This window comes from Sturnira hondurensis, unplaced genomic scaffold (genome assembly GCF_014824575.4).
Source record: "Sturnira hondurensis isolate 20B ecotype Veracruz unplaced genomic scaffold, ASM1482457v3 Scaffold0001538, whole genome shotgun sequence".
In the NCBI taxonomy this organism is placed as follows: domain Eukaryota; kingdom Metazoa; phylum Chordata; class Mammalia; order Chiroptera; family Phyllostomidae; genus Sturnira; species Sturnira hondurensis.
The window spans coordinates 387,680-414,679 of NW_028074169.1; the positions used below are offsets into that span (position 1 = coordinate 387,680).

At 43.2% G+C, this 27,000-nt stretch overlaps 1 protein-coding gene across 1 annotated transcript in view; it reads right to left on the bottom strand.

Moving 5' to 3' along the window:
- The window catches only part of LOC118975866 (monoglyceride lipase), a gene marked incomplete at its 5' end in the record, with an annotated part of 89,013 nt that overhangs the window by 20,650 nt on the left and 41,363 nt on the right, over positions 1–27,000 (bottom strand). The window contains 3 exons of the mRNA XM_037030048.1: positions 4,572–4,661; positions 16,387–16,497; positions 17,971–18,107. Of these exons, the coding sequence (XP_036885943.1) occupies positions 4,572–4,661; positions 16,387–16,497; positions 17,971–18,107 (338 nt within the window). The remainder of the gene's footprint in view (positions 1–4,571; positions 4,662–16,386; positions 16,498–17,970; positions 18,108–27,000) is intronic.

Here is a 27,000-nt window from a genome sequence, read left to right on the forward strand (position 1 = left end):
GTTACTCCTCACAGCCCTTACCATAAAGCCTGCCAGCATTCTATAAACAAGCTAGGATATTCCTGGTGGGCATCCCAGAGTATTTATACAGAATAGAGACTTGGTTGTAGAAAACAAAGTACCTCAATATACAAACATTGCATTGTCCCCAGTGGAATGGGTGCTCAGAATCACAGCATCTCCTCCTCCCAGCTCACAAGCCAAAGGATGGAGCTCGGAAAGAAAGCAATGCATTCTTTTGTAATGGTGTGGTTAGCAATGGTGTGATGTGAAGGCAGGTGGAGACTCTGAGCAACTCCCTTTTTATCCTTCAGCTCCTACCACCACCTGCATCATTGGCTGGATTACTATTAGACCATGCAAGGCTTTTCAGAGTGGCAGGGATTTATCACATTCTGAAGATGGAATGATTAATATCTCAGTATCCAGTGTTCTGACCAGGGATTGTAAATGTGCAGACAAACAAAAAATGCTTGAGTAGCAACTTCCTTGTTCCCAGGATTTTAGTGCCAAGTGCACTTGGCTCAGAGCAGGGAGGTCTGGGCTCAAATCCTTACTTTGTAGCTGTGTGACCTCAGGTAAGTGACTTGCCTTGTCCGGGCCCAAGCTTCCACAAATGCAAATACTGGTAATAAGACTGCTTTCTTGGAGTTGTGGGAGACAAAAGGGCTAGTCTGACAGAAGAAGGGTGCAATCATTGTCCATTAGATTGTGCTACAAAAATTACTCCTGGAGGCCACATAGGCCAGGAGAATGTGTGTCTGAGGGCTGGCAGCTGTGAAGTGATGCTAGTAAAGGGTGTTATGCTAACAGTCCTGGGTGGGTTGTTAGAGCACTTGCCACAGCAAACCCCAAACAAACATCCTGCTTTTGACATTGGAATGGCAGAACCAGCCTATTTCCCCAGAGAGAACTACAAAGAGTCTGCCACCTTCCACCCTCCTCAGCCTGTACCCTTCCTCCAAGGGCCTGCTTTTAGTAAGCTTGTTAGGCAAATGTTTCTTTTCTTTTTGAGGCTTTTATAGCTGCAGGGTTCACGGGAAATATCTTTGCTAAAGATGTGCTGTAAAACACCCCATGTTATATCTGGGGAGATGCCTTTTCTGAGCACATTTGCCTCTGGATGTTGCTATTTTTAAAGTTCAGCACAAGGTTTAAAGGGAAACTCAGAGCTGGACAGGGTAAATTCTCTCTGCTGAGGAATGGAAACACTTGCTCCTATTCATTCCAATAGGATTTCAGCCTTTGTGTTGAGCAGCCACCAACCACCTCTCTCCTCAAAGTCTTCCAAGTAAGGACATCTTTTTGTGTTTCTAAAGAATCACTTCATTTACCTGACCAGTCAGAAATCTGATACATGGAGGCATGCAACCCAGTATACCAGGAGAGCCCGTGTGCTGTATTTTCACACCAGACTCTTACGTGTGTTTAAAGCCTTCAGCGGAACTTTCCATCCTTTCAAAAATAAAATAAAAACTCTGAGGGTGGCTACTTTTAAACAAAGAGGGCTTGGAATATTTTATTATCTCTTTTTTCTCTCTCTTTTTGTCCAAGTACTTTCAGATGGTGAGATAAATGACTCAGATTTGCACCTGGATGTTTCCTATCAACGATCTCAAAGCAAGGTCCCTGTCTCTCTTTTAACCCATGGTTGTCCTAGCACAGCTGCTGCAAAAATAGTTGGTTTTACTAGAGACTGCACAGTTGAGCCAGAGCCATTGTGGGGGATGCCAGCATTAGGAAAAGCTCCTGCCCCACACTGACTCCCATCACAAAGTGAATCCTGCACACAGAGCAATGACCCCCAGGCACAGGCTGTGTGGACCATAAAACAGGAAAAAAAGCTTAATGATCATAAATACTAGCTGGTAGCAGGTGTTCAACCACAGACTTTGAATCAAATGGGTTCAAATCCCAGTTCTGCCCTTGATTGATTGTGCAACCATGGATGTTATTTAACCTCCGAGCCTCAGTTTCCCAATCTGTGAAATGGGGTTAATGTTGGTTTCATTCATATCAAGCTTAAACTAAACAGCATGTGTTTTGCCTTTGGTTTTTCTGGGTCCTAAAGTTGTACAATTTTTTTTCTCTACTCAAATATTCTTTGACCCTGTTGGGTCACATTTGGCCCCAAGATGTGAATTTGGGAGGCACTGTGAGTATTAAAGCTAGATTAAGTTAAAGTAGAATGCAGATGACTTGAGTGGAGCTGATACCCTCTGGCTCCCCACAGACCCCACCACTTCCTAGAGCCTCTTACGAGCCTGATTCATAAGGAGCTGCTGACTCTGGAAGACTGGGAGTTTTAATCCCTGGTAACAAATGTCTCTTTCCTACATATTAGGGCTGGTTTACATTTAGTTGCCTACTCTCCAAGTGACTCAGAGTGCCAGGAGATCAAATGTTTACAAAAAATATATTTACTGATTTTTTTTGAGAGAGAGAGAGGACAGAGAGACAGTGACCTGTTGCTCTACCTATCCATGCACCTACCAGTTGACTCTGTATATGCCTGGACCAGGGATTGAACCCACAACCCTGGCACATAGAAATGATGCCCCAACCAACTGAGCCATCCAGCCAAGGCATTGGAGGTCAAATTTTATGATAAAACTAGAGTCTAACTGCTGAAGTTCTGAGGAAACCTGGGAAAGCTAGAGCACCTCATTCCATTTTACAGGGTCCTTAGGAAGCCACTGCTTTCATGATTTCAAATTTCTAAGACAAGATAGGAAACTGAGGGAGATGAGTGACAAAATGATTTGCTTAATCCTGAAGATAATTCCAGTGTCTTCCAGAAACCCAGGGTTGCTACCTCTCCACTGGCTGTAAGTTTACATGGGGTTGTTGTCCCCACAGACAGAGGAGGGCTGGGGACCACACCCATCTACTAACTCAGGTTAGTCCAACCAGTGGGTGACCCAGGCAAGTCCTCTCATCTTGCAGAGCCTCAGTCTGCTCATTTGGGGCTGTCCTGTGTGGGTAAGCACACAGCACTCCCCTGGCACAGAGCATAAAGGCCCAATCAAAGGCAGAGACAGATAGGTTGGTTCATCTTAATAGATGAGGAGCATCTTAATAGATGAATCCCAATATCTGGGGCCTTGGAGTCTGCTCAGAGCCAGTGCCTCAGGTACATTATTGACCTTGACCTTTTATCCATGCTGACCTTTGTGCCAACCAAAAGAGACTTGGCTGATACACACACAGTTTTATCTTGTTAGCACCATTGCAAGTCTAGTGCATAGCTCAGGCATCATACATCTCTTTCCTCCCCATTCTGAAGCCAGATGGCATCTCATGCATCTCCATGTCCCCATCACTTTATGCAAAGCCTGGTCCCAGAGGCAATGACATTGATGGATGGCACAACCTCTCAGCTTATCTCTCCCAAAGCCACCTTGCCTCTTCTTTCTACGTTGCTGGTTTTGCTTTTATTTTTTAATCTTTCTTCCTTTCTTTTCTTCCTTCCTTCCTTCCTTCCTTCCTTCCTTCCTTCCTTCCTTCCTTCCTTCCTTCCTTCCTCTCTCTCTCTCTCTCTCTCTCTCTCTCTCTCTCTCTCTCTCTCTCTCTCTCTCTCTCTCAATTTAGCTTTTACAGAAGGCAGTACCACTCTGCAAGATACTCCTGTCAGGGCAGTGACTCCTACGAGATGGGGTTCATGGGTTACCTCATGATCTGACCTCAGTTTAGCCTTCAACACTTACCTGCTGCCCTACCTGTGGTCGAACCAAATACTGGTGTTTTGCAAATGAGCTGTCCTCTCTCCATGCTAGAGCTCATTACTAATGCAATTCCCTGTACCTGAACACTTTTATTCTGATCCCCCTTCAGCCCAGCACCACTCCCACAACCCATTTGGCCTGGCCTAAATCCATCTTCTGTCCTTTGCTATGCTATCCCAATTGGACCACTTTTCCTGCACTTGTGGTCCATGAAGTTGTGTGGGGTTGACACTGATCCCTTTCCTGGACAAATAACCCAGGCTTGGATAATCAGCCAATAAGAATCAGCCCTAGGACTTTTCTTGGAAAGGGGAGCTATTTTCCCACTGGGGTTGCTCAGGTAAAGTTGCCAGTGGCCATCTCTGCCTCCACTTGGGCAAAGTTTGGTCAGGAATGAAGCTGAACCAGGGGATATGAAACCTGAAGAGAATGAATGGTAAACAAGATTTTTGAGCCCCTGGATCCACTCATGCTCTAGGTCTTTAGTATATTCAACAATAAATTTCACTTTTAAATTTGCTTAAACCATTTTGAATTAAGTTTCTGTCACTTACAACCAAAAGAGACTTGGCTGATATACACACAGTTTTATCTTGTTAGCACCACTGCATGTCTAATGCATAGCTCAGGCATCATGACCACACATCCCTTTCCTCTCCATTCTGAAGCCAGATGGCATCTCATGCATCTCCATGTCCCCATCACTTTATGCAAAGCCTTGGCAAAAGGGTAGCAAAATGCCACCAGTAGGGCTAAAACTCGGATTTCCAACTGGGGCTGCTGCCTTCACTCCTCACCAGCCCCAGCTAACCACTCCTCCCCACCCTCATTTCAGAAAACTCTCACCTCTGTCTTATTCCGAGAGAGCACGCTGGCATCGATCGGGCCCAGGGACATGTTTGGCAGGACAAGGTTGAGAACTTTTGCTGCCAGGACCTAGCCAGGGAGGGAAAACAAGGGTGTGAGTGCAGTGGGATCCATGCCCAGCTCTGCCCACGGGACAGTTTACAGTAAATTAAGAAAAGTGACACCCAAACTGAAAATCAGCCAGGTTTGTTTCCCAAGGCTGAGTGCCCCAGGACTCTTCCTGCTCTCACTCAGACAGCCTTGAGTTAGTCTGGCATAGATCCTTGTGGGGAGTGGGTGAGAGGTAGCCACCAGGGTTGACAGAGGGAATGCCATGTCTATTTTTCTCCTGCTCCAGATTCTATGTGATATAGCTCTCCTCACAATCACTCATGAGTCATTATTTTGAATTATTTTCAGGAGCTGCCTGGCTGAGCTCTTCTGCGTGAGCCATTTCTCAGGGGATCTTAAAAAAATACCACAGGATCAGAATTATCTAAGTCACCTGAGAGTGAAGCCAGACACCCTAAAAGACACAAAAGAAACCTGCTCTGATCAGAAAGAATCTGTTGATCATCGTCGTGGTTTCTTGTGGAAAGGAACAAAAATAGTCACCAAGCCTGAGTAGGAGATGTGTAGGAAAGGGAATGAGGCCTAACTTGATTTCTGGCTGTGCTGCCTCACATATGTGGACTTGAGAGATGACCACAACTGAGCCTCTGTTGCCTTAGCTGCTAAGGGGGACCACTGTGTGCAAAAGCACCAGACACATAGTAGATGCTTAGTATATGCTCCTTGAACTTGAACCTCCTTGAACTTGATTCTGGTACAGGCCTTTCTGCCCCACCCTACCCCATTTCTCCTGCTGAATCTGGTGTTTACCCAGGAAAAGCATGAACCTGGATCTCATACTTCTGCCTATAGAGGGGGAGTGTTCTCATTTCTGCACTGTGCACAGACTCTCGTGAAAGAGGGATGAAAGACACACTGGGATGAAAGATACTATTCCAAAAGTGAGCTGTGAAATTAGAATCACATAGAAGGTGATTCTAATCACCTTCTAATTCATGCAAACAGTGGATTCTCAGTGCATGCTGAGGGTGAATGTCATGGAACTAAGTGATGGTCCCTCAGGACCCTTGGTGGGGAGGCAGGGCACTAATATCTACTGAGTAACAATCTTTTGATGTTATTAGAGACAGTTGTAGGTGCCCAGTCTTTTAATCTTGATACAAATGCTGTGAAGCAAGGGTGTATTCTGACTTAATAGAAAAGAAAACAGAAGCTCAGCACCATACCATGTGGTCAGCTGGACAGGGGCAAGGGTGTGAGTGAAGCTACTCTTTCTCTTTATGCCACCAGCCTTCATTATTCGTTCTCTCATCCAGTATACTTGTAAGTGCTACAAGAATAACTGGCACTGATACTCTCCATGGTGACACAACTGCTGTACTGCTCAGCTTCCCTTTACACTCACAGCTATAAAACGTCCTGTTCCTCAGGCTGCACAAGCATGATGTAACCTCACATTGCCAAGGATCAGGCAGGGCTTTGCTCCTAGAAGAACACACAGGCATGCACCTATTCTGAAATTCAGATGGTCAATTCTCCATTTTTCAGTGCAAGGATGGCAGCCTTCTAAGACTATCCTAGGTCAATTGCACCCCAAGCCTGGTGTCTAGGCAAGTAAACCCCATGCATAGTGACTTGCTACTACTAATGTACCGAGAACTACTGCCAGGCTCTGGGCTGATCTGTGATAGTCTAGCACAGAAATATGAAGAAATCCAACTTGAGCACTAGGTTAGCACTTGAATTGGTCCATGCAATCTGAAGCCTCATGGAATGGTTGTGATCTATATTGGGCAGGTTCAAGAGCCAATATAGGGTTATGAACAAGTACAGAACCAGAAGGGATCAGAATTCTGGGAGCACTATGAAAGGAAAGGGTGCGTGTGCTTCCAAACACAGGTCAAATGTCTGTGAACTCCAGGAACTAGAGACTTCTCTGGGAACCTAAATTCAGATGTTGGTACCTATGCTTTCAAAAGTTGAAAATTTGTAATAAAGAGAAAATGCAGCAGATAAGAAGTGCACTGAAGGTGCATGGAGAGGCAGTGGGCGCCAGCCTCGTAGCCTTCACTGGGCTCCAATTGTGTAAGGAGAGTGGACTTTTAGGGATTATCTCTTCTACCAAGGGCAACACTATTAGGAAAAAACTTAATACATCCCAAAGTTTTTAGAACTGACTTCTCTACATTTTGCTGTATTTGATGACTCCTGCTCATAGCTCCCTGAGTAGACATAAGGGCTGATGGTTTACCCCACATGTGACCCTGCCATGCTCAGGAATTGTGGGGTGATTGTGTTTGATAAGACCTTGTGCAATTGTCAGTCTCCAGACCCTGCTGCTTCACTTGGTCTGTCTGCCTGCCAGGTTTGGCATGACCTTCTCAAGGACATGGCTGTATTTCTGCAAACTAGCTTCCTACACATTTCCAAATGAGATGGACAACAGCCAGGGACATAGTACTTCAGTACTCACTCTGCAGTAGAACTGAGGAGAGAGACCCTGCAGGGCCCATTGCATTTCTCTGAAGCCCACCAGCAGATTTCTCATTTGCTAACAATTTGTTTTGTTGCTCATCACCTGATTCTGCATGGATCTGGGCATGCAGGTGCTGGCCATTTGTGAAGAGGCAGATTTATCCTCATTCTTGAGTTCATGTTCCAGCACTTCTTAAACCAAACATTTGTATCCAAAACTGTCAAGGCCTCTATGTCCAGGAGAAAATTCTGACAGTTTATGCTCAACAAAAAGTAGGAAAGGTCATGCTATGGCAGGTACCATCCTTGCTCTGGTTTCACAGGGAGTAGTGAGGGGGACTAGAGAGACAGGAAGGACTCTGCCTCCAGGAGACAACCATAGGGAAAAAAAAACTTGTTCTGTCCTTTCCCTGAGTCACCGGTCTTTTCTTCCTCTTAACAGGGGAACTTTCTGCAGCTAAATGACTCTTTCAGGAAAAGAGTTTCATGTAAAGAAAGGAGCATTTCTGGAGAAGTATTTACTTTGCACAAAATGAATAATGCAAGGGTTTAGTCCCTAGAGGAAGCACAACAATGGCAGATCAGTTGACCACCTCACTACCCACTTCCAAGTAGAAGAAGCCAAGTCCTGGTAAGGACTCCTGCAACTGCCAATGACATGTTGCCAAAAGCACAAACAGGAGGAGACATGACAAGGACACATCATGCTTAGGACTGGACTTGGCTGGTGGCTAGCCCAGTAGATGTGTGCAGCTATATGCTTTCCACCACAAAGACTCGTCTGGGTAGGGTCAGGGGGTGGCAGCATCTGTTCTCAATCCTCTAAGGGAGCTGATGCAGGTGGATTCAGGATGGGTGAATGTCCCTAAAAGGACCAGCTCATGATGACACAACTCCAGTGGTTGAGTGTAATGGAAGACACTGGAGTCCTAGCAATGAGAACTGGTTGTTCAATTACAAATATAGATGAGGGGTCAGTGTGCAGATATCACTGTTCTTCATTTTGCATGGTTGGATCCTGAAGGATGTCACCCCAAGAACAGGAAAGTCTCAGCCTATAGATGATTATCAAAACCTGGGTATGAGTTAACACTTGGGAGAATGCATGCAGAGGCCTGAGATGGACACACCCCTCACAGGAGAGGTACCATGAGGAAAAATAATAAAGAAGGTGTCTTGAGTCAGGGAGTCACTTGAAGTAACCTGTGGCTACCTCTCTACCTGTCTACCCAGTAAGACAGCCCTTTGTTTTGAGCATTCTGTTTTGTTTTTCATTTGATTAGAGTATTGTTAGGGGGGTTATGTAGCACACCTACCCAGAAGACTGTCGTTTCCTAATATTCTATGGCTTTCCTGCTCTCACAGTGACTAGCAGCACCATCAGCTCCTGTAGATGTGGGGCCTATCAGATCAGAATCTGCATTATCTCAGGAACCCTTAAGACATTAGTTTGTGCTCTGACATTTGAGGGACTGGCAGCTTCTGTGTCTCAGAGAAGCATCACAAATGCCTCTTCCCAGGTTTCAGAGAGATTCTAATTGATTTGGGACCCTGGAATCAGTGTTTTCTTTTAGGCTCCCTAGGTGATTCCAATGTGTAACCAGAGTAGAGAGTATTCCTGACCCACACTGGTTGGTGGGGAGGGGCACAGATGTCTCAGAAGAGATATTTGGGTGGTGCCAACCCTCAACTCTTTGTCTAAACCTGCATGGTAAGTTCCAAACCATATTTCTAACAGGACTTAATTAGGAAGTGGTAATTCATGTCACAGTTAAAAAAATTAGTTGTTTAGCCTCTTTCCCACAAAAGATCCAAGAATAATGCAGGGGCAAGGATGCTTTGAATAGTTGCAAAAGAGAACCCCTCCCCATGCTTTCCTTTTCAGGTATATTTCATTACCCTAATGTCTGATGAAGGAGAAAAGGGTGGCTTGGTGGAGAAAGAACTAAGCAGAAGCATTGTTGATCGTAGCAATGAAGGAAGATGGAAAGGCAGAGAAGAGGATCTTGAGGTCCAGTTGTAAGGAAGCAGTGGGGGATGGAAAGAACCTGTCATGCTCCACACCCAGAAGGATCAGTTTTGTCCAGGTTGCCTGAGTGGCTACTGTTGCTTTCTGTCATAAACTTCTTTGGCCTCCACTGTCAGACATGAGAGCCCTGTACCTATTTCCAAGGGAAGACAAAGGAAGCCATGACACAGGTGAAGGGGAGGTGGAGTGGCTCACCATGAAGATGGTACAACACAAGGTATTACCATTCTTGATGTCATTTCAACCAAACTTTTTGGATAATCCTGTGTGAGTGTAGAGGTCCAGCTCAGGAGAAGAATGGCCCTAAATAGGACCCCCTTGAAGTGATAGACCCTCATCATGATTCCAACAGGCTAAGTCAGGTCTGTGCAACCACAGAGAGCTCAGTGACACTGACTTAACAGGGACCCAAGGTCTTATTGCCTGAAGGTAATTTGCAGGCCAAGACTCACAATGAATGGATATTCAGTCACTAACTACCAGCCCCAAAAGGGGAGGTGATGAAGTGGAACAATCAGATTCAGAGACTGGAAGCCAGGCAGATTTGCATCAGACCTCTGGTTCTGCACCCCCAAGAAATTCTCTCATCTTCTGTAAAAAGGGGATAATAAAACTAAATCTGAAGTGTTGATGGGAAGGTTATCTGAGTGAGACCTGATTCCCACAGTGCTATACCCTAACTGCCCTTCAGGTTTCTGGCCCCAGGAGAATCTCAAGAAGCAGGTGTTGGTTGCTGAAGGAATGAGTACATGATAGTGTTATTCAGAGTGGAGACTTTAGAAAAAGTAAGTGACCTGCAGCTTATCAACAAATGTAATATCACAGCTAAAACCCAAAATTACTTTAAAAAACTTAAAAAAGAGACAATTCCCCAGAAACAAGGTCTGTTTATGAGTACCAAGAAACCAAAATGTGTTCTATGTCTTTGCTGTGCCCTAATGGCATTCCTGGATTAACTGCAGGCCCATCATTTTAAATACTACTGACTTGCACAAATGCCTGTATTTTTACATGAAGTTTTAATGACCCCCTAAGGTCATTTTAAAACTTCTGCCCATGAAAGACTTGACATGAGAAAGGTAATTACAATTGCTATCCTCTAAAGTAGCTCCAGCAGGTTGACCTGTGCAAAAGGAGGCTAGAACTCCATGTCTTCTGTGCAGGTGACACCAGCGCAAGGGTCAGAGAATGGCTGAGACTGTCTCAGGAGGGAAACCGACCCTCAAGCAGACAGAATAGAAAGCACTGCATGCCCTTGTTGGTAAGTCCTGAAAAAGCACCCAAAACTTGCTGGCTGCTGGGGCTCCCAAAGGATGTGTTGAAGTGATAACTTCTTCCTTGAGTCCTATGTGTTTAGAAGTCTGAACCCCAGATGTTAGAGAGCAGGGGCCTGCAGGACAGAGGTAACAATGCCTCAGGGTGCATTGCTGCTGTCAAATTCATGAGCACAGCTAAGTTCCTAACTCCTGGGCGTAAATATACTTGAAGTTGGAAAGAGTGGCAATCCCCCATGCCCTCGTCCATTTTCCCTCCACCACCCCACTGCTTCAAGGGCCTTTTGGGTGTTGGTCACTAAAAACAGATGAGCAGTATTCAGTTGGGAAGTGGGCTAAAGTCAGGAAAACCTGATTTGGGTGGGTTTTTGGGTGAAAGAGAGCATCCTGCCACACTTGGTAGCAGAGCTGATGCTCAAGTTCACCTTCAATGAGACAGTTGGCCTCATTTGCTTGCGAATACATTGGAAATCATTATCCCTCCTTATAGAATGGTGATGGAGAGCATGTTAGCCAAAACTGCTAGGTTTATAAAGGCCATTCATTTCTCCCTACTTTGCCAGATGCCCTCGTTGGTGGGGAGTGGAAGCATCTGAAAGCACTGGAAGGGTTGGCTTCTGCATCTGACCTCCAGGCAATAGGCAGGAAGATCTCTTCAGAAGACTAGACTTCTAGAAGGCTGAGCCCCATCTGGACCCCAGGATCTGCCCAGGGGTATTTCAATCCTGACCCTGAGGACTCTCAGGGAAAGAAGGTGCTCTGCAACTTACTCCGTATTGCTGGGTGTCCTCATGGCAGCTGAGGAGACCCAAGTTAAGCTCAGGGTTTAACATCTTACTTGGGCAACCATGGGTTTCCCCTCTGTCCCTGTTATTACTCCAGCCCTACCTTCCCCCGAGCATAATCTCCGTGAAATGACCTCATAAACAGCCAAGACTTGGTCTGATGCATTAGATTTTTGTTTCTAAATTTCTCCTGCTCTCATTTCCCTTGTGAAACCACATTCTTAGCAGTGTTTGGAGGCCAGAAGCCTCTGCTCATCCCAGCTTGTTGAAAACAGAGAATCCATGTAAAAACCAGATGTGTGCAAGACTGGTGGTAGGAGTGGGGGAGGGAGATCTGGCATTCTCACATTTCAGGGTAGGGGATGTGGACAAAAAGAGTAGTTCTACAGAAAGCAACCTCACAGAGTGACCTGATCATAAATTCCTAGCTGGGCAATCATGGTGGGTAGTCACACCCTAGGCATATATGTTCTTTACTGAAAGGCTTTGCTTTAACCAAGCCCCATCCATTGTTTCTGTGCATCTATGTTAAACATACCTTTGAGGATGCCCCCTTTCACACCCCTCCTTCTCAGCTAAAACCATCAAGAATGCAAATAATCTTTTTAGAAATTTATCTAATTATTGTTCAAGTACAGTTTTCTGTCTTTTACTCCCATCCTAGCCCACACCCCAAGTGCTCCCCACCTCCCTCCCATTTCCACCCCCCTTAGTTGTTGTCCATGTGTCCTTTATACTAGTTCCTGTGAATAGTTCCCCCTTTTCCCCTGAAATTACCTCCCCTCACCCCTCTGGTCACTGTCCCCATTCTCTATTTCAGTGTCTTTGGTTATATTTTGCTTGCTTGTTTGTTTTGTTGTTTAGCTTACTGTTAAAGGTGAGATCATATGGCATTTGTCTTTCAACACTTGGCTTATTTCACTCCTCATAATGTTTTCCATTTCCATCCATGCTGTTGCAAAGGGTAGGAGCTCCTTCTTTCTTTCTGCTGCATAGAATTCCATTGTGTACATGTACCATAATTTTTTGATCCATTCATTTACTGATGGGCACCTAGGTTGCTTCCGACTCTTGGCTATTGTAAATTGTGCTGCTATGAACATTGGGGTGCATAGGTACTTTTGGACTGGTGTTTTAGAGTTCTTAGGATATAATCCTGCAGTGGAATTGCTGGGGCAAAAGGCAGGTTCATTTTTAGTTTTCTGAGAAAATTCCATACTGTTTTCTATAGTGGAAAAATTTTTTCCCACTATGAAAATTTTTTTCAGATTGGTTTCAAAATTTTTCAAAATCTGAAAATTTTTTCCTGATTGGTTGTACCAATCTGCAATCCCACCAATAATGGATTAGGGTCCCTTTTTCTCCACAACTTCTCCAACACTTGTTGTTTGTTGCTTTGTTTGAGATGGGTATTCTGACCAGTGTAAAGTGGTATCTCATTGTGGTTTTAATTAAGAATGCAAATAATCTTAACTGTCTGTAATCTGAACCCAGTCTTGCTTTCTTCTATTTCCATATAATTTTACTTAAATTCCCTCCTTAATCTCAAGTGCATAATGGCAAAACTGTTATTCTTTGGAGCATTTGACATGTTGCTCTTTGCCATATGTTGTCAGTTTGGCTCCACTGATAAAAATTCTCTTCAGGCTTCAACATTTCTTGTGTCAACTGTCTTATGTCACCTTCTACATGACCTCACACTGTCTGCTTTAATGATATCAAGGACCTCTACAGCAGGAACTCCTGGCCATGAAATAAACCTTTGAAAAGTTCTGAGCTGAGTTCTGAGTGAGGAGTCATGAATCAGAGGACCCATGAGACTCTGCCTTCTATGGCCCCCTGCCAATGCCACTGACCTAGGGAAAGGTCCCTCCTGAGTCTCAGCTTTCTCAGCATGAGGTGACCTATAGGAATCTGTCTACCTCTGGAACCATAAGAGCAATCCACTGCATATAAATGACCTGAAGATCAGTCAGTGGGGCATTGCCTAATCTATAGCCCATCCTACAACAGGACCTCACCTAATCCAAAGCCCATCTTGCACTAGGGCCTCATCTAAACCAGAGCCCATTCTATAGTCAGGCCTCTCAATCTCTAGACCATTTACAGCAGGTTTTCAACTAATTCAGAGCTTATCTTATAATGGGCCTTTTGTTGTTCTGATGGGAAGGAGCTGTAAGAGGAACTGTTTTGCAAGTGACAAATTCAACCTAAAACTCACAAAAACAAACCAGCCAACCAAGAGAGAACAATGAAATAAAAAGTTCAGGGAGGATGTTGCCTTTTTGTAAAACACAAGAGCAAAGGAGGGTGTATGTGTGTCCACAGAAGATGCATCCACTCCCTCTGTAATTCTGGCTGTCCACCTCCAACTGGGAAAGAAGCCTTCCCTTGTGTAAATGTATTACATTACAATTTAAAAAAATTAAATTAAAAAAATTCAGCAAGACTCTTTCTGAAAAGTTGTCACACAGGACCAGATGGGTGCAGTGTGATCAAGCCATCTGAAGTGTGTAGAAAATGAATCATAGACTCTATTAGTCAAAACTGCTCAAGAGCCAGGAGCAGCAACAGAATCCTTCGGGAGGACATGCCCTCAGATCTGAGGGCAACAGGAAATCTAATTCATCTTGGGCAACAAGAAGAGACCTGCATATCCTCAGGGACAGCTGGCCCTAGATTTGAGAAGGTGATCTGTTAGCACAGGGCAAAGAAAGGCCATGTTGGTACGGCTTTGCCCAGAAATTCCATCTCTACCAGTGACTCTGGGAAAAAATCTTGCTGGCTCCACCTCACAGCTCAGCTGCCATGACCCTTGTGCACATCACCTGAAAAGCCCCACGGTCTGTGGCTTTTCTCTAATGGAAAGTATCTACTGTTGAATACATCCACTTTCTTCTATGGGGCAACACCCTAGATGAAGAGTATACAGCCTTGGATTCAAATTCATCACACAAGTTGTGTGATCCTGGCAAGTCAATCATCTGGTCTAAGCCTCAAGTTCTATCCATTAAATGCAGGTCATGAACTCTCCCTAGGCTGATGAGGGGAGTTAAGTGAGATAAGCACAGCATATGCCTGACATTGAGTTGAGTAAATTTTCATGACTCCAAGCACATGAATGGCAGAAGAAACTCCTCTCCCCTCTGTTACCCTGGTCTTGCTTATTCTACCTGGACAAGAGCCCTTGACTGATTTGGCTCATATTATGCAATTATAGTCATGACAGAAGCTGTCTAAGAGGTTGTGTTCTCTCTGGCACATTTAAATGGCCAAGAAGTAGCCACTGGTGACTCTGTGGATGACCTTGTTTCTTTCCATGGCTGACATACAGTGGCTCCCACCTCCAAGGCTGTCCCATACCACACTGAAATTTACTAATGATAGTCAGTTTCAATAAGGCAGTGGTGATTTTTTTTAAAGCTGAGTAAAATTAAAAAGAGCTATCTATTTCTTTTCTTCCTCAAGCTAAATAAATTGTTCTCTGATTAAACTATCAGATAGTTCCAAATTTCTCTTTTGCTCAACCTTTCCTTATTTGAAATTGGTGAAAATTTAGCTATCTAATTGAAAGCCTATACACAGGACCTGCCAGTCCATTTCTAAGGATTAAGTCTGTGTCTGTGGGCTATCAGAAACATTTGAGGACATTTTCATAAGGTTTCATTCCCTATCCTGTGCTCCCCAATTGGGTTCTATGGAGAATACCAAAGGCATCAGAGCTAAGGCAATGATTTAAATCAGGTGCCCCAGACCCCCTCGGGCCACAGACCAGTACTAGTCTATGGCCTGTTAAGAACTGGGCTGCACAGCAGGAGGAAAGCAACAGGCAAGTGAGCTAAGCTTCTTCTGTATTAACAGCCGCTCCCCATTGCTCACACTTCTGCCTGAGTTCCACCACCTGTCAGATCAGTGGCAGCATTAGATTCTCATAGGAGCACAAACCCTACTGTGAACTGCTCATGCAAGGGATCTAGGTTGTGGACTCCTTATGAGAATCTGAGTTGGAGCTGAGGTGGAGCTGAGGCAGTGATGCTAGCTCTGGGGAGTGGCTGCAAACATAGATTATCAGCAGCAGAGAGGTTTGACTGCACAGAAACAATAATAAATCAATTGCTTACAGACTCACATCAAAATCCTAACAGTGAGTGGCAAGTGGCAATTAAGCCTCATCTGTTGGCAGGCTATAACATCATCCTCCCTCATTCCTCCCCACAGCCCATGGAAAAATTGTCTTCCATAAAACTGGTCCCTGGTGCCAAAAAGGTTGGGGACTGCTGATTTAAATGATCCTGCTGTCATCTGATGGCTGCCCAGTTCCCATGGCCTTGTTACCCACCGCTTCACCTTTAGTGCTCCTCTGAGAGTTCCCAGAACTGGCTTAAGAGGCAACAGTCCCACCCAGCACTTGAGTGAACTGGAGCATTCTTAGGAGATACGCAGGGTGGGGATTCTCTAATCTCATTAGATTATTAACTGTCTCAAATGTCATGCCCCTCAAGGATAGGTTCATTGTATATCAACAACCCACATTCACAATTAAGCAGCCAAGCTGAGGACCAGTTTCCTCTCCTTTTTCAGGGGGATACGGCACCTGCTCTACTTCTGGTAGTATTATTGTTTTGTTTGCCTTGTTAAAAGTAGCTCAAAGCCCCAGAACCAAGAGGTGAACATGTGTGCCATTATGTAACATTACAACCTGAAAAACAAAATGATGGCTGAGTTAGAAGCAGAGGGGAAAGCACTTTGGGGTGGAGGAGAGCTACAGTGAACAAGACTCTATGTTGCAATTACAAGTAGCCTGCAATTCCACTTACTGTGTACTTTTGGCTGAAACTGGCAAATATTCAATAAAAATTAGCTTGAGCCTTGCATGTGACTTATTAACAAAGGTTACTTTGTTGGAATCCTAGCATGAGTAACCCTTTCTCCTTTTAATGTTCACCAATAAAACATGCACAAACAGGAAGTCACTTTTCCTTTGTCTTTGGGGAAAAAGAACACCTGATTTAGAAATTATAGAGAACCTCAGTGGCAATAAAGTTTGAAATTTGTTCAAACCTTAACATAATAGTGTATTAAGTACAAGAATGGACTTTGGCCCCTTTCCCCATATTCTGGCTATAAATGGAGGTCCCAGGGAAGCTATAGGAGTTTCACAGAATCAGAAGTCCATTTACCTTGAATGTTGTTGCAGACTCAGGATTGGCCAGAACCAAAGGTGAAATGAGAACCATGCCTGAGAAGTGGCCTGGCTTCTCTGCAGCCGTGAGGATGGCAATGGCACCTCCCTGCAATGCAAAATGGGTAGAGTTGCTGTGTGCTGGCTTCAACCAGCACATGTTTTCCAATGAGCTCCATGGATGAGGTCTCCTAAGCCTGGCCAAGGAGCCCAGAGGAAGTCCACCCTGGAATAGGCACCACTGAATGTTGGATAAACTGGGTCTGCAATTATTTTATTTTACTTTTTTTCCCAAGAGCAAACATTTCAGAGATACAAATAAGGTTCCTGCTTGTGGGCTGTAAATTAAACAACACATTCCTACTTTGCTTTAAACCAAAAGCTGGCAGACATCCAATTCATCCACTCTGTCAGGCTTAATAGGAGGGTGTTTTCTTTCTTTCTTTCTTTCTTTCTTTCTTTCTTTCTTTCTTTCTTTCTTTCTTTCTTTCTTTCTTTCTTTCTTTCTTTCTTTCTTCTTTCTTTCTTCTTTCTTTCTTTCTTTCTCTCTCTCCTTCTTTCCTTTCTTCCTTTCTTCCTTCCCTCTTTCCTTCCTCCCTCCCTCCCTTCCCCTCCCCTCCCTCCCTCCCTCCCTCCCTTCCTTCCTTCCTTTTTTATAATCTGATGATAATAAGAGGTTGCTACACTTTTTCCCCTGGCTCAGAAAGGGTTCAAGAAAAATATTTAGTAAATGTGGATGGTGCTGAAGGCCTGAGACCATGACTGCTGAAGCTGCAGTCAAGGGTGGAACCAAGGGTGGAAAGGGTAAATGCTTACAGGGGCCAGGCAGGTCAGAGAAATGCAGGTACAAAGCCAGGCTGTGATAAAGGGGGTGGAAAGTCTGCCCTGGAGTGAAAAGTTTCCCCAAATTCAAAATCAGGCAGTTCAAATTCTCTGTCGGCCAACACGTCAGGTTGTCAGAGGAAGATTTGCCCTGGGTGCTATAAGTTTGAGAACTCCCAATTTAAAGATTATACTTGGTTAATTCTTACAGGGTTTTATAAATTTAAAAGGTGAAAAGAATTCTGAATGACCATTAATTGAGTCCATGGGGAGCCTTTGTCCCTAGTTCCCATTTGTACTGTACAGCTCTGAAGCAAGCAGGAAGGACTGAAGCACTGTCCCAGCTCTGAGAAGTGTCTCTGCAGGGAGCAGAAGTACCCTTGAGAGATTCACTATGAAATGGCACAGAGGTGTAAACAGGGTTAAAAAAAAGATAGTTTCCCAAGATGCCCCATACCTGAGCTCCTCATTAAGGACTGGCTGTTCACCTCCTGGTGCCTTGGGCCCTGGTGGGAAGTAATGGGCTGCTCTGAGCTATTTCTGGGGCTGTTTCCAGGACTCTGAACCTAACCTGTTTCCTAAGCACCAAATAGCCTGGGAACTCCAAGTGCAGGGCCCGCAGAGTGGGGTATGCCAGCCAGGTGGGGAGAGCAGACGAGGCAGGGAGGCAGGGCCGCCTGCCCTTTCTTCATCACAGTGTTCTCACACTGCCTACTCACCACAGGCCTGATTTGGACTGGATCTTCTATGGTCTACTTACCATGGAGTGGCCTAGAAGGAAGACAGGAAGCCCTGGGTAGTCTTTCTGCACAATTTCCACATGTTGTAACACATCTCTGATGAAAACATGGAAGTCGGACACTACCATCCTCTCCCCTTCACTCTGTCCATGGCCAACTGGAAGGGAATGGGAGATGAGAGAACTGCAGTAACTAGGAGGTTGATTCTTGCCAAAGCTCAGTGGTTTCTTCACCAGAATTACCAGCTACTCTTTACTGAGAACCTGAATGGGTCATTTCATTGAACCCTTTCTAACCACTATTGGACATGGGAATTAATCTCCCCTCATTGTGCAGATTAGGAAGTTGAGGCTCAGGGTAGTTAGTGTTACAGGGTGCAGCCAAGAGGGGGGCCCCAAATAGGGATTTGGAATGGGGTCCAGAACTCAAGTTGTCCAGAAAATATTAGAAAGATATATAGGATGTCCTCACTCCTTCCACCCACAGGTGTGAGTTGGGGGAAGGGACACATGGCGCAGGAACAGGCAGAGCTGTTTTGTACAGCAACAGCTTTGCAGCTAACCTCTGGCACGGTCATTTAACATATCTATAACCATTAACTAGCTGCATAGATAAGTTAAATAACTGTGGCCATGCTCTGAGCCAAGAGCATGAAAGGGACTCCCCCCCCCCACAAGATGTAACTGGGGGCAGGTCCCCCAGGTGACAGCACCTGCATGAGAGTTTGGAGATGATTGGCTCCACAACCTGGGGCCACACCTGCCCAGACTCACTATGGCAGCCCAGGAAAGCTGGAAGAATATGGGAGTGCTGGCAAGTGTAGCCAATTCTAGGAAGAGTCAGAAATGGGGCTGCAGAAGAAGACTGGTGTGGGGATTTAAACCCAGACTCAGCAGCCATTGGAGGAAGAAGCATGTGCTTCTTACAGAGTGGGGACCCCTGCATCCAACTAAAGGAGAGAGACACACACTTCTGGCAGAGTGGGGACCCCCCACAGGCATGTGAGAAGGGAGAGCCACTCACAGCTTTGGGGGAGAGGACCATGCAGCTGTGGCAGTGCAGAGAGAGCCACACACTTTTGGCTAGAGTGGGGACCCCTGTAGCCTGAGTGGAGAGAATCACCATGTGGCTTTGGCAGAGGGGCGACCCCCCACCTCCCTCCAGCTTTGGTGGAGAGAAGAGGACCATGCAGCTTTGGGGTGCTCCCTTTGGCCATGTGGCCTGGGAAGCAGGAGAGACTTTGTCTGGAAGAAGGGTGAAAGAACTCTTGCCAGTAGGCCATGAGAAGGTGGCACATGGCTTTGGATTAATTGGAGATCCTGCCTGGAAGGCGACACAGCCGATGGTGCCAGCAACCTGAATCACAGACACTTGCTTCTTTTCCAGAGTTGTGGTACCCCAAATTAGGGCAGGGGGAGAAGAAAGCACTGTGGGCATCTGTGGGTATCCAAAAAGGACTTTGATATTTTAATGAAGACGTTAGGTAACTACTTTAAGCCTGTATAGCATTAATTAAGCATTTTCTTTCCTTTTCACAAATCTCTGGCATTGAGAGATGTATTTCCTCTGGCAGCAGACATAACGAACCTAGCAGGGGATCTTTTCAGTAAGTAGTATATTGTGACCCCCCCTTGGCCCTGTGTGTGTTTGTGTGGGTGTGTTCTGTAAGAGTTTTTGGCATCCCTTGGTGGACCAATAATTGCTCCCCCCAGTCTGTTCTGTAACATTAGGAACTTGCCCAAGATCACAGTCAGGAAGTGAACCATACTACACACCCCGTCCACAAAGCCAGGATGTCTTCCCTGTGGCCGGTTCCAAGAAAGAAAGCAAGGCAGGTATAAGGAGAAGCTTACCAAACCTGATTTTCTGTAAAGTGGTCAGAGTAGGTCACGAGTCTCAAAATTTTCCTGGGTTTTCCTAGTTCCTTGATCCTCACGGTTGTGCTCTAATGTTAGCCTTTTACCAGATAAAGCGTCTTCTCTTTTTACAGAAGATATGACAAACAGAAAAATAGTCAAGTGTGCTCACTAGAAATCTTCTCAACAAAGCAAAAAAAAAAAAAAAAAAACCAGGTCCAGTTCTAGCCCCCTGGAATTTTACTGGGTTAGCCAAAAAGTACGTATGATATTTTCTGTAAAATAAAAGGCACATTTTTCATTTTCACCAATAACTTCATTGATTTAGATATTTTGAGTATGTCAGCTATCTCCTGCATGGTATAACATTAGTTGTTTTCAGTTGTCTCAATTTGATCACTATCAACTTCAACTGGTCTACTGGACCATGGAGCACCATCCAGCAAGAAATGTCCAGCATGAAACTTCACAAACCACTTTTGACATGTTCCATCAGTCACAGCACCTTCTCCATATACCGCACAATATTTTTTCACATTTCAGTTGCATTTTTACCTTTCTTGAAATAATAAAGCACAATATGCTGAAAATGTTGCTTATTTTCTTCCACCTTCAATATTAAAATGGCTACACAAAAATTCACCAATTTTGATAAGTTTTTTAAGTGCATACTGATATGACAGCTATCGCAACACAATCTAAAAATTATTTTGAATGAATTTAAAGACAATTAAGCGCTACTAGAGACATCTTATGGATAAAACCAAACAGATGTTTTGGCCAATGCAAATTATCTAACACACATCTGGACTGTTCACTTCCCCTGTTCTTTTCTTAGGATCTCTCTACTTTTGCCCCCTCAGAAGGACATAAGTCACTATAGAAACAGCACACTCACTGTGGCTTCCATATTCAGGCTGAAAGTAGCTGATATGATTGTCTGAAAATTGCAAAAAAGAGTGAGCTCTGTGAGAAAGGGGACCACATAGCAAAGAGCATCTACCCAAATCCTTCCTGCTGCTTTTTCGAGGAAGCTATTACAGTAATAGTTATAATACTTATTTCACAGAAGAGAAAGATGAAGATTCATCATCACCTGAAACTGACTGGCCACCCAGACCTCAGTCTCAGAAACTCAGTGTGGTCAGAACACAGACTCTTGTTTCTACTCTCCTGTCACCCTCCCCCATGTGTCCCCACCTTCCCTCTCTGACCATCGGATGAAGCCCAGGGCCCACCAGTTCTGTCACACTCTCAGCAGTACCTTCAGTTCCCTGGCCTCTCTGAGGATTTTTCCCTCTTAAAATTTAATTAAATTTAATTTTGTATTGTGGTAAGATATACATAACACAACATTTATAGCATCTTAACCATTTTTTTAGTGTACAGTTCAGTGGTATTAAGTACATTCACAATTAACCATCACCATCATCATCACCAGAACTTTTCCATCTTTCTAAACTTACTTCATACTCATTGTTATGGGCTGAATTCCATGCACCCTCCCCTGCAATGCACATGTTGAAGTCCTAATCCCAAGTGACTATTTGGAGACAGGGCCCTTAAAGAGGTACTTAAGTTAAAATGAGGTCACTAGGCTCTAATCAAATAGGACTAGTGTTTTATAAGAGGAGATTAGGATACAAACACACAGAGGGAAGACCATGTGAGGACACAGGAAGAAGATGGCTATCCGCAGATGAAGGAGACATGCCTCAGTGAAACTAACCCTGCCAGGCCTTGATCTCTGACTTCCAGCTTCTAGAACTATGAGGAAATAAGTGTTGTGTAAGCCACCCACTCTGTGATTCTTTCTTATGGCAGCCTGAGCTGACTAATACCTCCATTGAACATTTATTACTAGTTCCCCTCCCTGCAGCCCTTGGTACCCACCCTTTCATTTTCTGTCTCTATGAATTTGACTAGTATTAAGAATCTCCTATAAGTGGAATCATATAGTTTTGTCTTTTTGTGACCAGCTTATTTCATTTGCCATAATGTCCTCAAGGTTGTTCCTTGTTAGAGCATGTAACAGAATTTTGTTCTTTTTTAAAGGCTGAATAATATTCCATTGTATGCATATATCTATCACATTTTGTTTATCCATTCAACTGTCAATGGACACAATCAGGTTGCTTCTACCTCTTGGCTACTGTGGGTAATGCTACTGTGAACACTGGTGGACAAGTATCTCTTCCAGACATTGCTTTCAATTCTTTTGGGTGTAGACCCAGAAGTGGGATTGCTGGGTCATATGATAATTCTGTTTAGTTTTTTGAGGAGCGGCCCCTCTGAGTTCTGAGCTGTCTCTCACCCTCTTTCTCTCCCTTCCTTTCTTTCCATGAAAATTTTTATAAGAATTTATTTAAGCCAAACTGATGACATATGCCAGAGAGCAAGATCTTAAATGCTTCTCCCTTTCTTAAGAGAAGAAAAGGCTGGTAAAATACAGCCTGGAACAGAAAAGAGAGATTAAGCATTCAAAAAGCAACACCTGACATTTGTGTGGCAGTGTGTAATTTACAAAGGCCACTATCAGAGTTTATTTCATTTGATCCTCATAACTGTGAATCCAGGATTCTTACCCCCAATTTCTACCTGAGAAAACTGACCCTCAGAGAGATTAGATGGAATTCATTCCCCCAGTGAGTTAGAGGCTAGGCAAGGACTTCAGTGCAGACTTCAGATTACAAATTGAGTGCTTTGACTGTCAAAGCTCAGTGAAAACCGCAGGGAAGAACAGGAGGCTCAGAGACCAATGGAATGAAAATAAAGCCCTTCCTAAACAGATAAAAAACCTGCTGTGAAAGCACACAGATGGCACCTTTCCTCTGAGTGTGTGCCCAGAGCTGTTCACACCCGAGGTGAGTCCTGTGAGTGCTTGGTGGTGTCATAATAAGACAGGCTCATTTGCTATGTGGCTGAGCTCTTTAGCTTCTGAAGATGTGAAAACATGGAGGCCACCAGGATGCATGATTTGGAAGCCTTCCAAATATTTGGGAATAGGTACAGTGGAAACATACGGGCTGAGCTGAGATTGACACTGGAGTTTACACAACAACTAGCAACATTCATTCACCAAATCTATGAACTCACTGCTTTCAAGGATGTTCCCCAAGGCACACTATGTAGGCACATGTGTGAGCTTTATGAACACACAAACTGGTCCCTGGGAGTGTTAGAAACTGCCCAGACTGCTGGCCCAGGCTCCTTGAGGAAGTACAGTCTGAAGTGACCTGGAACAATGGCCGTGTCCAAAGAAGGGGGAGAGAGAGTGAGACTCAGGCCTGGGACAGAGAGAACAAAAATCCTGGTGAGAAGAGTTGTGGTTCTTTGGGGTCAGATCTCACTGTCCAGATGTGGCCTCTACCTGGAGGGTGAGATGCAGAGTTGAGGAGGGTTTTGGCACAAGAGTGACATCTGCATTTTTAGTAAATAGGCTTCACTTCCTTACAACTAAAAGAATGAGAAATAGAAGAGCAGATAAATCCCAAAGTGAGTCAAAGGAAGGCAATAACAAAAATCAGAGTGAAAATAAATGAAATAGACTCTAAAAAATATAAAAGGTCAATGAAACCAAGAGCTAGTTATTTGAAAAGACAAACAAAATTAATAAACTTTTAACCAGACTCATCAACAACAAAAAAGAGAGAACCCAAATAATTAAAATCAGAAATGTAAGAGGAGAGAAGTGACAACTGACATAAGGAAGTACAATAGATTATAAGAAAATACTACAAACAAATATGTATGAACAAAATAGACAACCTGGAAAATATGGATAAATTCCTAGAGACAATCTTTTAAGACTGAATCGGCAAAAAACATAAAATCTGAACAGGCTAATAACTACTAATAAAATTGAATCATTAGTCAAAAGACTCCCAACAGTCAAAAGTCCTGGACCACATGGCTTCATAAGTGAAATTTACCAAATATTTAAAAAGAATTAGTTCCAGTCTTTATCAAGCTAACCTAAAAAAAAATAGGCTTTTTATGAGGCCAGCATTACCCTGATTTGAAAACCAGACATTACAAAAAAAGAAAATTATAGGTGAGTATCTCTGATGAACATAATGCAAATATTCTCAAAAATATTAGCAAATCAATTCAGCACTATATTTAAAAGATCATACACCATGATCAAATGGGATTTGTTTCTGGGATGAAAGCTTGGTTCAATACTTACAAATCAATTAATATGATATACCGCATAAACAAAATGAAGGGTAAAACTCATACTATAATATTAATAGATACAGAAAAAACATTTAGCAAAATTCCACATACATTTCTGATAAAAAAATCTCTCAGCAAAGTGGGAAGGAACAGAGGGAACATACTTCAACATAATAAAGGCCATATATGACAAACCCACAGCTGACATCATACTCAACAGTAAGGCAACTAAAAGCATTTTCCTTAAGATCAGGAACAAGACAAGGATGTCTACTTTCAACACTTCTATTCAACATAGTGTTGTAAGTCCCAGCAACAGCAGTCACACATGAAAAAGAAATAAAAAGCATCTAAACTTGAAATGAAGAAGTAAAGCTGTTCTTATTTTCAGATGGCATGATACTATATATAGAAAACCCTAAAAAGTCCACTGAAAATTATTCAAACAACTATTACAACTGAGAAATAAATTCAATAAAATACAAAATTAATATTCAGAAACTGGTAGCATTTTATGTACCAATGATGAATGATCAGAAAAGAGAAATAAAAAATCCTATTTATAATTGTATGAAATAAATAAAATACCTAGGAATAAATTTAACCAAGGAGGTAAAAGACCTGTCCTCAAAAAACTGTAAGACATTGAAGAAAGAAACTGAAGAAGATACAAATAAATAGGAGCGTATATCATGCTCATAGGTAGGAAGAATTAACATCACTAAAATGTCCAAACAACCCAAAGCAATCTACAGTGTCAGTGAAATGCCTATCAAAATACCAATGGTATTCTTCACAGAACTACAACAAATAATCCTAAAATTTATACAAAACCACAAAAGACCCCAAATAACCAAAGCACTCTTGAGAAAAAACAAACTTGGAGCTATCATGTTACCTGATATCAAACTACACTTCAAAGTTATAGTAATCAAAACAGCATGGCACTAGTATAAAAACCAACACATAGATCAATGGAACCAAATAGAGAGACCAGAAATAAAACAATGCCTATATGGTCAGTTAGTCTATGAGTAAGGAGTCAAGAATATACAGTGGGGTACAGGCAGTGTCTTCAATAAATGCTGTTGGGAAAACTGGACAGATACATACAGAAAATGAAACTTGACCACTTTCTTACAGTATGTATAAGAATAAATTCAGAATGGATTAGAGACTTAAGTGGAAGACTTGAAACCATAAAATTAAAAAAAACAGCAATAAACTCTCTGACATTGCTCTTAGTAATATTTTTTCTGATATATATCCTTGGGTAAGAGAAATAAAAGGAAAATAAATAAATGGGATTACATCAAATTGAAAACTTCCTGCACAGCAAAAGAAACCATCAACAAAACAAAAACACAACCTACTGTTGTATCACCAATGATACATCCAATAAGGGGTTAATATCCAAAATATATAAGTAACTCATACAACTGAATACCAAGAAGACAGACAATTCAATTAAAAATGGGAAGAGGACTGGAACAGACATTTCTCAAAAGAAGACATACAGGTGGCCAATAGACATATGAAAAGATGCTCAGTATCACTAATCATCAGAGAAATGCAAATTAAAACTACAATGAGGTATTACCTCATACCTGTCAGAATAGATATTATCAATAAATCAACAAATAAGTGTTGGTGAGAATGTGGAGAAAAGGAAAACCTTGCACATTGTTGGTAAGATTGCAAATTGGCACAACCACTATGGAAAACAGTATGGAGGCTTCTCGAAAAAAATTAAAACTAGGTTCTGGACAAGATGGCAGTGTAGGTAGAAACCCTTAGCTTCCTCACCTAACCAAAAGGGGGATAACAACCAATCTAAACTCAATAAATAACCAGAAGTGCCACAAAATCAAACTGCATGGAACTCCAACAACCACGAAATTAAAGAAAGACTCAAACACAACAACCAGACCCATAAGGCAGCAGAGAGAGAGAATCTGAGGTGAAGCGACAGACCATGGGAGTGGGGCTGACTTAAGGGAAGACTGAGACTCAGAACTGGCTGTGGACTATGGTGGTTTTCGAGGTGGGAGGAACTCTCAGTCTGACATGAGAGTCTGTTGGAAAGTGGGCTAGAGATGAGTAGGGGAGCTGCATTGTTCCCTCTCTGGCCCCTCCCTCACAAGCAGCACTGCAGCATGGAGGGTTGCCCTGACTGGGTGAATACCTAAGGACCCCCCCCTTACAACTTCACAGGTGCCCTGAACAAAGAAATAAGGCCAAAATGAAAGAACAGAGCAAAATTTCAGAAAGAGAGCTAAGTGGTGAGGAGATAGCTAATCTATCTAATGGAGAATTTAAAGCCCTGGTAATTAAAATACTCACAGAACTGACTGAGCTTGATCAAAAAATGAAAGAACAAATGAAATATACCCAAAATGAAATAAAGCAAAATAGTCAGAGAACTAACAGTGACAGGAAGGAAACCAAGAGTCAAAGCAATGATTTGAACAAAAGGAAGAAATAAACATCCAACCGGAACAGTATGAAGAAACAAGAATTCAAAAAAATAAAGAGAGACTTTCAAACCTCTGGGACAACTTGAAACATTTCAATACCTGAATTATAGGGGTGCCAGAAGGAGAAGAACAGCACGAAATTGAAAACTTATTTGAACAAATAATGAAGGGAAACTTCTCCAATCTGGCAAAGGAAATAGACTTCTAGGAAGTGATGTGGACACTGGCCTACAGTGTCTGCAGCATTATGGATGAGATATGAGACAAATTTACACAGACTACCAAGTCCTGTGGAGGAAAAGGGACAGCATGGCCATTCTCTCAAGAGGAGAGTGCACTGATCCTTGCCTTGGCAGGGTTTATTGGGTTTCAGTTTGCACAGGAATACAGGTAAAGTTCATTAATCATTGTCAGGCAGTAAGGATCAAACGATAGATAGCATACAAAGAACTACAAGGGCCTTTTCTGAGTCAGGGTCTGTTAACTAAAGGGCTACAAAACTTTGGGAAACAAACTCATTTCCTGCTTGGACCCTTAT